General features: G+C 45.3%; 1 protein-coding gene across 3 annotated transcripts in view; it reads left to right on the top strand.

Moving 5' to 3' along the window:
- vit (vitrin) overlaps positions 1-13,318 on the top strand; it is a 55,647-nt gene that overhangs the window by 20,966 nt on the left and 21,363 nt on the right. Inside the window, exons 8-14 of one of the 3 annotated variants that reach the window (XM_043680679.1) lie at positions 1,133-1,192; positions 1,304-1,426; positions 2,950-3,015; positions 3,848-3,910; positions 5,677-5,727; positions 5,885-5,950; positions 6,411-6,467. In XM_043680679.1, coding sequence (XP_043536614.1) covers positions 1,133-1,192; positions 1,304-1,426; positions 2,950-3,015; positions 3,848-3,910; positions 5,677-5,727; positions 5,885-5,950; positions 6,411-6,467 — 486 coding nt within the window. The remainder of the gene's footprint in view (positions 1-1,132; positions 1,193-1,303; positions 1,427-2,949; positions 3,016-3,847; positions 3,911-5,676; positions 5,728-5,884; positions 5,951-6,410; positions 6,468-13,318) is intronic. The other 2 variants (XM_043680695.1, XM_043680687.1) reach the window with 2 other exon arrangements.

Genomic DNA, 13,318 nt, shown 5'->3' with positions numbered 1-13,318 from the left:
CCAGAACTAGAGGGCATAGGTTTAGGGTGAGAGGAGAAAGATATAAAAGAGACCTAAGTGGCAACTTTTTCACACAGAGGGTGGAATGAGCTGCCAGAGGAAGTGGTGGAGACTGGTACAATTGCAACATTTAAGAGGCATTTAGATGGATATATGACTAGGAAAGGTTTGGAGGGATATGGGCCGGGTGCTGGCAGGTGGGACTAGATTGGGTTGGGATATCTGGTTGGCATGGACGGGTTGGACCGAAGGGTCTGTTTCCATGCTGTACATCTCTATGACTCTATGTCAAAACCTTCTAATATTAAAGACCCTGATTAGGCCCTGCCTCAGCCTTTCCCCAAGATAGATGAGACCTTTCCTGATGTGTTTACCCCCACATTTCTGTACAATCCTCATAAATCTGTTTCATGCCCTGTCTAGTGTCAGTGTTTCCTTTTTATTTCAGAGGCCAGACCATAATTGGTTCTTTAAGTGTGATCTAACCAAGGGTATTGACTAAACCAAGGTTTAGTATTCGACCCCTATGCTTCAATTCTATCCCCCTCGAAATAAAATACAGTGCTTGCTTTGGTTTTTAACCCTCCTGCTAACCAGGGATGTAACTTTCAACATTTAGTGTATTTCTACTCCTTGTTCCTCTATTTTACCGAAACGCTCATGTTCCAGGTAATTAATGTCCTCCCTGTTCTTCCATCCTCACATTTTATCTGGTGCGACATCACTTTCCAATTATTTGTCCATTCTGCAAGTTTATTGGAGTGCTGCTGTAAGTTGTAGCAGTCCTCCTCTGTAATGACCATCCCTGTCCTCCCATTACTTTATTCTTGAGGGTCTCACCAGACCCTCTATCTGGTGATTATATAACATCAGACCCTTTGGATTACAGCTGTTTGGGGCCTCTCCATTTTCGGAATGTTTCAGCAGCTTGGAGTACTTGCTGGCATCACCCACTGTTTCTTTTTAAATGAATGATGTCAATTGTGGGTCACTTCCTCTCCCCTCATGGTGGTCCAGGACAGCGATCAGGTAGGCAGTGCATGACATATCCACTCCGTTTGTCTATCTGCGTTGTTTCGGGTTTGTAATGCCAGAGGAATCCTGATTGATGGACTGATGGTTTCCTTTCCAGCATTCCGAGGATTTCCCGCATCCGACTTCACCAGCAGGAACTACCCTCCACCACGTGCAGGTACCGGGCTAGTGTTTACCTGACTTTGTGTTTACCTGAGTCGCATATTACTGTGGGATCATACTGTGTAATGCTGAACTCTGCTTTTGTCACCCTCTTCCCCCACCCCAGGAGTCCACCGCCAGGAGCCAGCCATCACATTGCACAGGACGGGCAGTTTGGGTGCTAGTTTCGGTATGTTCGGTCCAGACACTTTCAAAACACGCTGGACAACTTGCTTCTGCTCCGCCAGAGGTTTTGTTTTCTGCTTTTCTTCTTGTTTCTTCATTCATCTTCCATTCCCTCAGTCTTTATTTTACCTCGTTCCTCTCACCTCTCACCTCTCCTTCTCCAAATACAGCACAATGGTCAAATGGTCACAATAAAGTCTGCGTGAGAGTGTGTGTATGTGTGTCTGTGTGTGTGTGTGTCTGTGTGTGTGTCTGTGTGTCTGTCAGTGCGAGTGTCTGTGTGTGTGTGTCAGTGTGAGTGTCTGTTGGGTGGGGAGTGTGTCAGTGTGAGTGTCTGTCGGGTGGGTGGGTGTGTGTGTCAGTGTGAGTGTCTGTCAGGTGGGTGGGTGTGTGTGTCTGTGTGAGTGTCTGTCGGGTGGGGGAGTGTGTCACTGTGAGTGTGTATGGTTGTGTCGGTGTAGGGATGGGTCAGTGTGAGTGTCTGTGTGTGTGTGTGTGCTGTATTCCAGGGCAGCCCGAGACAGCCTCTGTGGTTGGTTAAGGCAACCATTTTGGTAGTGTCTCTCTCTTACCTTCTGGTTTCACAAGACACAGGGCATGGCCAAGCTCTGAGTGATTCCTTCAGCAAGCCAATGTTCCAGCTGCTATTCTCCTTGCTGAGTGCACCTTGACCTTTTGGCAGGGACCTCAGACAGCTTCTGCATCTCATACCGTAGGGTCATTGATCACTGGGGCTGGACAGGCCATTCACCAGGGAATGCCAATCATTCTCAAACTGACTACGTTGCAACATTAAATGTATTGGTTATAAAGCATTTTGGGAGGGTGTGAAAAGCACTATAAAAATACAAGTCTCTCTTTTTCTTATAAAATTTCCACACTTTCACCATATTTCTTCCAAAACTTGATTCACTAATTGCACGTTAGTTGTACATTGTAAAAGGTAAAGTCAAAGTCACCATAATCCCAGAGGACCACAGGGCTGCTCTCACTAGAGAGCGCGAGAGAGAGGGAGACAAACTGGTGGTGGTTTAACCTGAGGGTGTCTATGCCGCAGGTGAGGGGAGAGACTGAGAAGGAGAGTCCTTCATGTTAACCTCAGCCAATGCAGGAATTGAAATTGCGCGATCGGTATCACCCTATGTTGCAAACCAACATGAGGGGGTAGGTTAGCTGAGACATTGTCAGGACACATGAGATGGAGCAGATAAAACAGAGATTACTATTACTGAGAAAATAACAAGATTTGAAAAATGTTTGTATGATCAGAATCCTACTTAACTCTTACCAACTGTATTTGAATGTAATTGTCGTAGTTTTGCAAATTGTGGATTATTGTGTATGAGATGCAAAACAAATCGATTCCAATTCAGTGAGTTGCTTCATTATAACTGCAATGGGAACCTTCTATTTCCATGTCATTTCCCACAAGTTTGTGTTTTAACTGACTGTAGGGTGGCAAGGAGGACCGGGCAGCTTGTTCTGGGGGAGACGTTGGTCTCAAATGTTTGGTGGTTCCTATTGTGACTTGGCCAACAGCAGAAGGATGCAGTTTCAACCACTGACACTTTTCTGTATTTGCAACAGCTAACGGTGAGCTCGTGACTGACCCTGCATACGCCTGGACAGACACCGAGACCAATAACAAACCAGGTCAGGCACGCATGCAGCATGTGAACTGTCTCCCCTCTCCTGCACACAATCTGGGGAGGGAGGGGAACCGCTGAGAGAGGCTGAAATTCCCAGTAGTTCCCAAATTCCCACCTGAGATATGGCATGGGAACACAAGATATCACACCAAATCCCAGGCTCTAATTCGGACATCATAGAGTGAGCCCATTCAGCCCATTAAGACTGCTCCAGCCCAATGATATGGCTATCCAATTCCTTCCAAGCTGTAAACATCTCCTCTTCAGGTATTTATCTAATACCCTTTTGAACATTATTACAGAGTTTGCTCCCTTCACCGTTTCAAGTTAAGGCATTCCAGATCCCAACAATTCCGTATAAAATTACTTCTCTGCTTCTCTCTCTGGTTCTTTTATTAATGATCTCCTGTTGCTTACCTCTCCTGCTTTGCTCTATATAGACCCTATAACAACTGCCTGCCTTCCCTGAAGTGAGGAGAGCAATCCCACCTTCTCCAATCCCTCAGCTCTGGTACGATTCCAGTTAATGTGTCCATTTTGTTCTTGGGCATGTCCCACTGATTTCCAGGTGTTGTCGGATAGTGTCCTTTAATCTCCACGCTGGATGGCTGTTCAGTCCCAGTGTGTAGGATGTGGGAGGCATATGCCAATCTGCACAGAACGGGGCTGCCTAACCCTCACACTCATAAAGTTGCAGAGTCATAGAGATATACAGCACGGAAACAGACCCTTCGGTCCAACTCGTCCATACCGACCAGATATCCCAACCCAATCCAGTCCCCCTGCCATGGTTTGTGCAATCACTGCTGCTTTTAAATTGAGTTTCTGCTCCCTAGGTTACAACTCCAAGTCTGGATTATTGGACTACGGGAAATGGGTTCTCAGCCATGGGGAAAGCAGTGAGTACATTTGGTCTTACCTTTCTCCTGGACTTTTTTCACTTATTCATTTGTGGGATGTGGCATTGTTGTCTGGGCCAGTATTTATCGCCCGTCCATAGTGGCCCTTGAGAAGGTGTGGTGAGCTGCCGCAGTCCTCCTGCTGTGGGTTGATCCATTAAGGAGGGAATTCCAGGATTTTGTCCCAGTGACAATGAAGAAATAGTGATATATTTCCAAGTCAAGAAGGTGATTGGCTTGGAGGGGAACTTGAAGGTGGTGGTGTTCCCATGTCATTGCTGACCTTGTCCTTCTAGATGGAAGTGGCTGTGGGTTTGAAAGGTGCTGTCTGAGGATCTTCGGTGAATTTCTACCGTGCATCTTGTAGCTAGTACTGAGTGTTGCTACTGAGCGTCAGTGATGGGGGGTGTGGATGCTTATGGGTGTGATGCCAATCAAGTGGGCTGCTTTGTCCTGGATGGTGTCCAGCTCCTTGAGTGTCATTGGGGCTGCATCTGTCCAGGTAAGTGTGACTGACTTGTGCCTTGTAGGCTGGTGGACAGGCTTTGGGGAGGCAGGAGGTGAGTTACTCGGCGCAGTATTCCTAGCTTCTGACCTGCTCTTGTAGCCACTGTATTCATGTGGCGAGTCCAGTTGAGTTTCTGGTCAATGATAAACTCCAGGATGTTGGCAGTGGGAAATTGAATGATGGTAACCCCATTGAATGTCAATGGGCGGTGATTAGATTCTAGATACAGTTATTAAAGAGAGCCAATACTTACCTTGGAGCAGGGAGAGGTGAATGGGCCACACTGCATACCTTGTTCCTTTTACTTGACTGGGAAGAGAGGGAGAGTGCAACCACTCTGCATGTAGCTGACACATTTCATGTAAAAGCAGGATTTTGACACTGAAGTTTTAGGTTATCACCTAATGGAGATTCTCACAGGTTTGGTACATGGTGACCTTCGACAGGTATTTGAGATAAAGGCACATTGCTCAGTTCCTTTTCCCACCTACACATTGATATAGCGTTGAAATCCTGAAGGACAATTCACCAGGAGATACATCTCAAGGCAGCGCAACTCAGGGAGTAGACCTTGATCTGGTCATTTGACCTTTGATTTGCCTGCCTTAGGCTGATGAATTTGGTATTGCTCTCCTCATGAAAATGTGAGGATCATAATCTGCTCCCAGAAACAGTTAGTGTTTATTCGTTCAATTACAAAGTGGGACAATTGTATTTTCTCCAGATAATAACATTTTGAGAATGGAGCATATGAGTGAGCTGTTAAATCAGATGCAGAGAAGACATTTATGCTTGTGGAAACGAAGGCCTATGGATCCTAAATACAAGATAATCACAAACAAATCTGATAATCTTAGGAGTAAGGAGACTGTGGAACTTTCGACCACACAGCAGTACATTGAAGGGAAATGTGTGAGGGCGGAAAGGATATACAGAGTGTGCGATGAAGTAAAGTGGGAGGAGACTGAGGTAAATCATAAATACTGAATGGGCAGAGTGGCCAGCACTTGCCTGTGCTGGAAAGTCTGTAATTCTATGTCATTTGAAACTTAGAGTATGACCCTTTCTTCGGAAGGTCTTCATCACTGGAGTTTTCCTCAGCGCCCCTCTGGGTCACACATTGGCAGAGAGGGATCACTGATTACTCAACAATTTTGCATCATTATATCATGTGACTAGCAGAACAATAGCAGGCAAAGTGGATGGACATTGATAATTTATTTCAGTCTGGTAATCCCTGTGCTGTGATCATTGGCAGGTCACAGAGCCCAGGATCCCGTTTTGTGGAAGTTGGACTCTTTAGCCCCTGGTAAGTGATCTGTCTTTCAGGTGTTGATTGTGTGTGTGTGTGTGTGTGTAGGAAGTAATGGCATACTGGAATGTTGTGAAATGTAGTTAGGCTTCATAGTTTATGGAAGTTATGGACATTAAAGTTACAAATAAACATTTCCCTTTTATTTTTGAAGGTCAAAGACATGGGCAGAGAGGGAGCCAACTGTGGGGATCTAGCCCAGAATCATTCGAGACACAAAGTATGTAAATTTAATTCTATTTCATCAGTTGCCAGGCAGTTCTGGCTCTCTCCTGGTTTTTGTAAAACTGGAGCTAGACAATAGATCCCCTGAATAGCAGTGAAACTACAGAATAGAAAGGAGTATTCAGTCCAAACGCCTCTGCTATTGGCCAGCACGTCTTCATCTGGCAGGGGTTATTGTATTGAATGAGAATGGATGTAGTTCAAGCCCCTGATGGTTTTATTTGTTATAGACTTCCCTGAGTCTCCATTGTTTTGGGTTGAAGTCTTACTTTGGCCCAGATCTTTCTGAGGGTTTTCTGCAGCACAAGCTCATTAATGCAGTGAGAGTGGGAGCCACATTGTATCTTCCCCAGACACAGGGCATGAGTCCATTGCTTGTGAATAATCACAGCTCATTTCCTTTTTCAAGGACTTGACTTGAAACTCAAGATTTGTTTTCTTTCTCTCTCATCTAGGTCAGAATACAGATGAAACAATGATTAATTTTTGGAAACCTGACTTTGACAGAGAGGGTGAGTTTAACTTTGAGCATGTGATTCTAATGTGATCTAAGGACAATTCAGCCACTTGAGCCTGTTCCACCATTTAATCTGATCAAAGCTGAGCTCATCTCAGCTTCAACCCCACTTTTCTGCCTGCTCTCCGTAACCTTTTCACCTATTAATAATTAAAACTCTATCTGGGTCCAAGCATCCACACTCTGGGTAATGAATTTCACAGATTCACGACCCTTTAAAAGAAGTAATTTCTCCTCATTTCAGTTACAAATCAGTTACCTCTTATCCGAAATCTTATCCTAAATCTCTGACGTTGCATTTTGGATTGCTCGAAGCATTGTCTACTTTGTCAATTCCTTTTAGCATCGTGTATACCTCGAATGATCTCTCCTTTCATTTATTCTACACTCCAGCTGGTCTAGACCTAAATTGCCACACTACGCAGCTGCAGTGTAGTTAAACTATACGAATTAAATGATGGAACTGGTGGTTACGTAACTGGCCTAGTAATCGGAAAATGGCCAAGCTAATATGCTGGACATGTGTGTTCAAATCTCACCAGGGCAGCTGGTGAAGTTTCTGTTTGATAAAGTCCATATTTAAGATGTATCTTACCTCTAATCTCACAGGGTCTGCACTAGCACATGTGCATTGCTGAATTGAAACTTTCTGTCTTACAAATGAGTGAAGGAGCAATTAACATGACCAGCAAGTACTCTTTCACTGCATGACTGTCTACTACTCTGTAGTATCATTCTGTCAGTGACTCCATGAAGGCTAAATCCAACATTAAGTTTGCAGATATGGAAGATGATCAGACAGAAGCAAAATTTATAGTAAAAGTCAAATGATACAATTAATATCAAAACAATCATGATCAAATAAACAGTTTAAGGACCTTGTTCAGAATAGCATCCACTCAGCCATATTCTAATTAAGTAGGTACATATTGGATATTTCTCTTATCTTTTGTGACTGAATGTTGGCTTAAATTAAGACTATAAGTACAACGTAAAGGCTTTACATACATCGTTAATACATTAGAACTTCAAAACTAACTTTCTTCACCTGATAGGCTTAAATAATTCTGATTGTCTTGAAAAGACAAGATTTAGATTATTTTGGCCTATACTTAAGTAGGAGTGAGGATAAACCAAAAGCAAGAGTTTGTGTTCTACTCCATTAAGATGTCTGGGGAGGCCTCGCTAATTGTCACTGGACTAGTAATCTAGAACCTCAGTCTAATGTTCTAGGGACATGGGTTCAAATCCCGCCAGGGCAGATGATGACGTTTTAATTTACTAACAATCTGGATTTATAAAACTGGCCCTACTGGTGACTGTGTAACCACTGTTGATTGTTGTTCAAACCCACCTGGTTCCCTAATGTCCGTCAGAGAAGGAAATCTGCCAAACTGACCTGGTCTGGCCTGCATGTGACTCCAGACCCAGAGCAATGTGGCTTACTCTTTACTGCCCTCTGGGCATTTGGAGATAGGCATCAACTGCTTCTTTAACCACTGTCACCCACATCCCATGAATTAATTTTAAAGAAGGTTCATGATTTGTACAATGTGGGGAACCCTGGATGTTCCTGACGGTCTGGATGACCCTGGGGCCAGGAAGTGCCTTTGGCTGGAGCTCTGGGTTTGAAGCTTGAGCAGCAGCTCAGCAGAGATTTGTTAGTGTGGGGAGTAGACAGGCACTTCTGTGGTGATAGATGTGACTCCAGGATAGCACGCCTCCCGAGTGCCACAGTCAAGAATGTCTTGGAAGGTGAATAGCCAGAGGTCGTGGTCCATGTTGGGACCAATGATGTAGAAAGAAAGAGAAATGACAGGGGAGAAAGAGATGCTGTGACCAGACTTTAGGGAACTACAGGTAGATAGGAAATTGAAAAGCTGGATTTCCCAGGTAGCAATTTCTGGATCATTTCGAGTGCCACTCAGTAGTGAATGTAGGGAAAGACGGATAGTGTGGAAGAATGCTTGGCTGGAGAAATGGTGCGGGGGAAGGGCTTTCGATTTCTGAGGCATTAGGACCATTTCTGGGGGATGTGAGACCTGTATTTATGGAATGGGACCAATATCCTCATGATATTCGCTAATGGTGAGTAAAATTTCAATTGGCAGAGGGATAGGATCCTAATAATTAGTTGGAAATTAAAATGCAAGTAGCTAAGTCTGGATGGCAGAGAAAACAGATAAGAAAGGAGTGAGTTTAGCAAGAGTAAATAGAACACATGTTAATGCGATGAGCCTGAAGAATAAGACAGATGAGCTGAGAGCATAGAGACATAGGTGGGAGCGCAATATCACAGCTATGAGTGAGACGGCTGAAAAATGGGCAGGATGAGCAACTCAATATTCGTGATATACTAGGGCGAGATAGATGAGTTATACACAAGGGGTAGAATTGCAATATTAATCAAGGAATCAATTATAGCAGTGAAAGGAATGACATTCTGGAAGGATCATTAACTGAGGCCAGTTCGGAGAAGTAAAAAAATATAAAAGGGGTAAGCGCACTGTCAGGTTGTGTACTGTAGGGGTAAGCGCACTGTCGGGTTGTGTACTGTAGGGGTAAGCGTACTGTTGGGTTGTGTACTATAGGGGTAAGCGTACTGTTGGGTTGTGTACTGTAGGGGTAAGCGTACTGTTTGGTTGTGTACTATAGGGGTAAACGCACTGTTGGGTTGTGTACTGTAGGGGTAAACGCATTGTTGGGTTGTGTACTGTAGGGGTAAGCGTACTGTTGGGTTGTGTACTGTAGGGGTAAGCGCACTGTTGGGTTGTGTACTGTAGGGGTAAGCGTACTGTTGGGTTGTGTACTATAGGGGTAAACGCACTGTTGGGTTGTGTACTGTAGGGGTAAGCATACTGTTGGGTTGTGTACTATAGGGGTAAATGCACTGTTGGGTTGTGTACTGTAGGGGTAAACGCACTGTTGGGTTGTGTACTGTAGGGGTAAGCGTACTGTTGGGTTGTGTACTGTAGGGGTAAACGCAACGTCGGGTTGTGTACTATAGGGGTAAGCGTACTGTTGGGTTGTGTACTGTAGGGGTAAACGCACTGTTGGGTTGTGTACTGTAGGGGTAAGCGTACTGTTGGGTTGTGTACTGTAGGGGTAAACGCACTGTCGGGTTGTGTACTATAGGGGTAAGCGTACTGTTGGGTTGTGTACTGTAGACGTAAGCGTACTGTCGGGTTGTGTACTATAGGGGTAAGCGCACAGTTGGATTGTGTACTATAGGGGTAAGCGCATTGTTGGGGTGTGTACTATAGGGGTAAGCGCACTGTTGGGTTATGTACTGTAGAGGTAAGTGCACTGTTGGGTTTTGTACTATAGGGGTGAGCGCATTGTTGGGTTGTGTACTATAGGGGTAAGCGTACTGTCGGGTTGTGTACTGTAGAGGTAAGCGCACTGTTGGGTTGTGTACTATAGGGGTAAGCGTACTGTCGGGTTGTGTACTATAGGGGTAAGTGCATTGTTGGGTTGTGTACTATAGGGGTAAGCGCACTGTTGGGTTGTGTACTATAGGGGTAAGCGCACTGTCGGGTTGTGTACTGTAGAGGTAAGCACACTGTCCGGTTGTGTACTGTAAGGGTAAGTGCACTGTTGGGTTGTGTACAGTCGGGTTAAATGCACTGTTGGTTTGTGTACTGTAGGGGTAAGCGTACTGTCGGGTTGTGTACTGTAGAGGTAAGCGCACTGTTGGGTTGTGTACTATAGGGGTAAGCGTACTGTCGGGTTGTGTACTATAGGGGTAAGCGTACTGTTGGGTTGTGTACTATAGGGGTAAGCGCACTGTCGGGTTGTGTACTGTAGGGGTAAGCACACTGTCTGGTTGTGTACTGTAAGGGTAAGTGCACTGTTGGGTTGTGTACAGTCGGGGTAAATGCACTGTTGGTTTGTGTACAGTCGGCGTAAAAGCATTATTGGGTTGTGTACTGTCGGTGTAAATGCATTTTGTGTTGTGTACTATAGGGGTAAACGCACTGTTGAGTTGTGTACTGTAGGGGTAAATGCACTGTTGGGTTGTGTACTATAGGGGTAAGCGCATTGTTGGGATATGTACTATAGGGGTAAGCGCACTGTTGGGGTGTGTACTGTAGGGACAAACACACCGTTGGAGTATGTACTGTAGGGGCAAACGCACTGTTGGGTTGTGTACTATTGGGGTAACCACACTGTTGGGGTGTGTACTGTAGGGGTAAATGCACTGTTGAGTTGTGTACTACAGGGGTAAGCACACTTTTCGGTTGTGTACAGTAGGGGCAAGCACACTGTTGGGGAATGTACTGTAGGGGTAAATGCACTTTTGGATTGTGTACTACAGGGGTAAATGCATTGTTGGGTTGTGTATTGTAGGGGTAAATGCACTTTTGTGTTGAGTACTATAGGGTTAAGCTCAGTGTTGGTTTGTGTACTGTAGGGGTAAACGCAGTGTTGGGTTGTGTACAGTAGGGGCAAACGCACTTTTGGCTTGTGTACTTTAGGGGTAAACGCAGTGTTGAGTTGTGTACTGTAGGGGTAAATGCACTTTTGGATTGTGTACTATAGGGTAAGCGCATTGTTGGGTTGTGTACTGTAGGGGTAACCACACTGTTGGGTTTGTGTACTGTAGGGGGAAACACACTGTTGGGGTGTGTACTGTAGGGGTAAACGCACTGTGGGTTGTATACTGTAGGGGTAAACACACTGTTGGGTTGTGTACTGTAGGGGGAACCACACTGTTGGGTTGTGTACTGTAGGGGGCACCACGCTGTTGGGGTGTGTACTGTAGGGGTAAATGCACTGTTGGGTTGAGTACTGTAGGGGTAAACGCACTGTTGGGGTGTGTACTGTAGGGGGAACCACATTGTTGAGGTGTGTACTGTAAGGGTAAACACACTGTTGGGTTTGTACTATAGGGGTAAGCGCATTGTTGGGTTGTGTACTATAGGGGTAAGCGTACTGTCAGGTTGTGTACTGTAGAGGTAAGCGCACTGTTGGGTTGTGTACTATAGGGGTAAGCGTATTATCAGGTTGTGTACTATAGGGGTAAGCGCACTGTTGGGTTGTGTACTGTAGGGGTAAGCACACTGTCCGGTTGTGTACTGTAAGGGTAAGTGGACTGTTGGGTTGTGTACAGTCGGGGCACTGTTGGTTTGTGTACAATCGGCGTAAAAGCATTATTGGGTTGTGTACTATAGGGGTAAATGCACTTTTGGGTTGCGTACTATAGGGATAAGCGCATTGTTGAGTTGTGTACTGTAGGGGTAATCGCAATGTTGAGTTGTGTACTGTCGAGGTAAATGCATTTTGTGTTGTGTACTATAGGGGTAAATGCACTGTTGAGTTGTGTACTGTAGGGGTAAGCGCATTGTTGGGATGTGTACTATAGGGGTAAGCGCAATGTTGGGTTGTGTACTGTAAGGGTAAATGCACTTTTGGCTTGTGTACTGTATGGGTAAGTGCACTGTTGGGTTGTGTACTGTAGGGGGAACCACACTGTTGGGGTGTGTACTGTAGGACATAAGCCCTTCTTCAGGAAACGTCGATTCTCCTGTTCCCTGGATGCTGCCTGACCTGCTGCGCTTTTCCAGCAACACATTTCCAGCTCTGATCTCCAGCATCTGCAGACCTCACTTTCTCCTGTGTACTGTAGGGGCAAGCACACTGTTGGGGTGTGTACTGTAGGGGTAAATGCACTGTTGAGTTGTGTACTGTAGTGTAAACGCACTGTTGGGTTGCGTACTACGGGGTAAGCACACTTTTCGGTTGTGTACAGTAGGTGCAAGCACACTGTTGGGGAATGTACTGTAGGGATAAATGCACTTTTGGATTGTGTACTACAGGGGTAAACGCATTGTTGGGTTGTGTACTATAGGGGTAAATGCACTTTTGGATTGTATACTACAGGGGTAAACGCACTGTTGTGTTGTGTATTGTAGGGGTAAATGCACTTTTGTGTTGAGTCCTATAGGGTTAAGCTCATTGTTGGTTTGTGTACTGTAGGGGTAAACGCACTGTTGGGTTGTGTACAGTAGGCGCAAACGCACTTTTGGCTTGTGTACTGTAGGGTTAAACGCACTGTTGGGTTGTGTACAGTAGGGGTAAACGCACTTTTGGCTTGTGTACTGTAGGGGTAAACGCAGTGTTGAGTTGTGTACTGTAGGGGTAAATGTACTTTTGGATTGTGTAATATAGGGGTAAGCGCATTGTTGGGTTGTGTACTGTAGGGGTAACCACACTGTTGGGTTTGTGTACTGTAGGGGGAAACACACTGTTGGGGTGTGTACTGTAGGGGTAAACGCACTGTGGGTTGTGTACTGTAAGGGGAACCACACTGTTGGGGTGTGTACTGTAGGGGTAAGCGCACTGTTGGGTTGTGTACAATCGGGGTAAACGCACTGTTGGGTTGTGTACTATCGGGAGATCCGCATTGTTGAGTTGTGTACTATAGGGGTAATCGCAATGTTGAATTGTGTACTGTAGGGGTAAACGCACTGTTGGGTTGTGTACTATAGGGGTAAGTGCACTGTTGGGTTGTGTACTGTAGGGGTAAATGCGCTTTTAGCTTGTGTACTGTAGGGGTAAACGCAGTGTTGAGTTGTGTACTGTAGGGGTAAATGCACTTTTGGATTGTGTAATATAGGGGTAAGTGCATTGTTGGGTTGTGTACTGTAGGGGTAACCACACTGTTGGGTTTGTGTACTGTAGGGGGAAACACACTGTTGAGGTGTGTACTGTAGGGGTAAATGCACTGTTGGGTTGTGTACTGTAGAGTTAAGCACACTGTTGGGTTGAGTACTGTAGGGATAAACACACTGTTGGGTTGTGTACTGTAGGGGTAAGCGCACTGTTGGGTTGTGTACTACAGGG

The sequence above is a fragment of the Chiloscyllium plagiosum genome, chromosome 3 (genome assembly GCF_004010195.1).
Source record: "Chiloscyllium plagiosum isolate BGI_BamShark_2017 chromosome 3, ASM401019v2, whole genome shotgun sequence".
Taxonomy (NCBI): domain Eukaryota; kingdom Metazoa; phylum Chordata; class Chondrichthyes; order Orectolobiformes; family Hemiscylliidae; genus Chiloscyllium; species Chiloscyllium plagiosum.
This window is presented reverse-complemented; position numbering and strand designations above follow the sequence as displayed.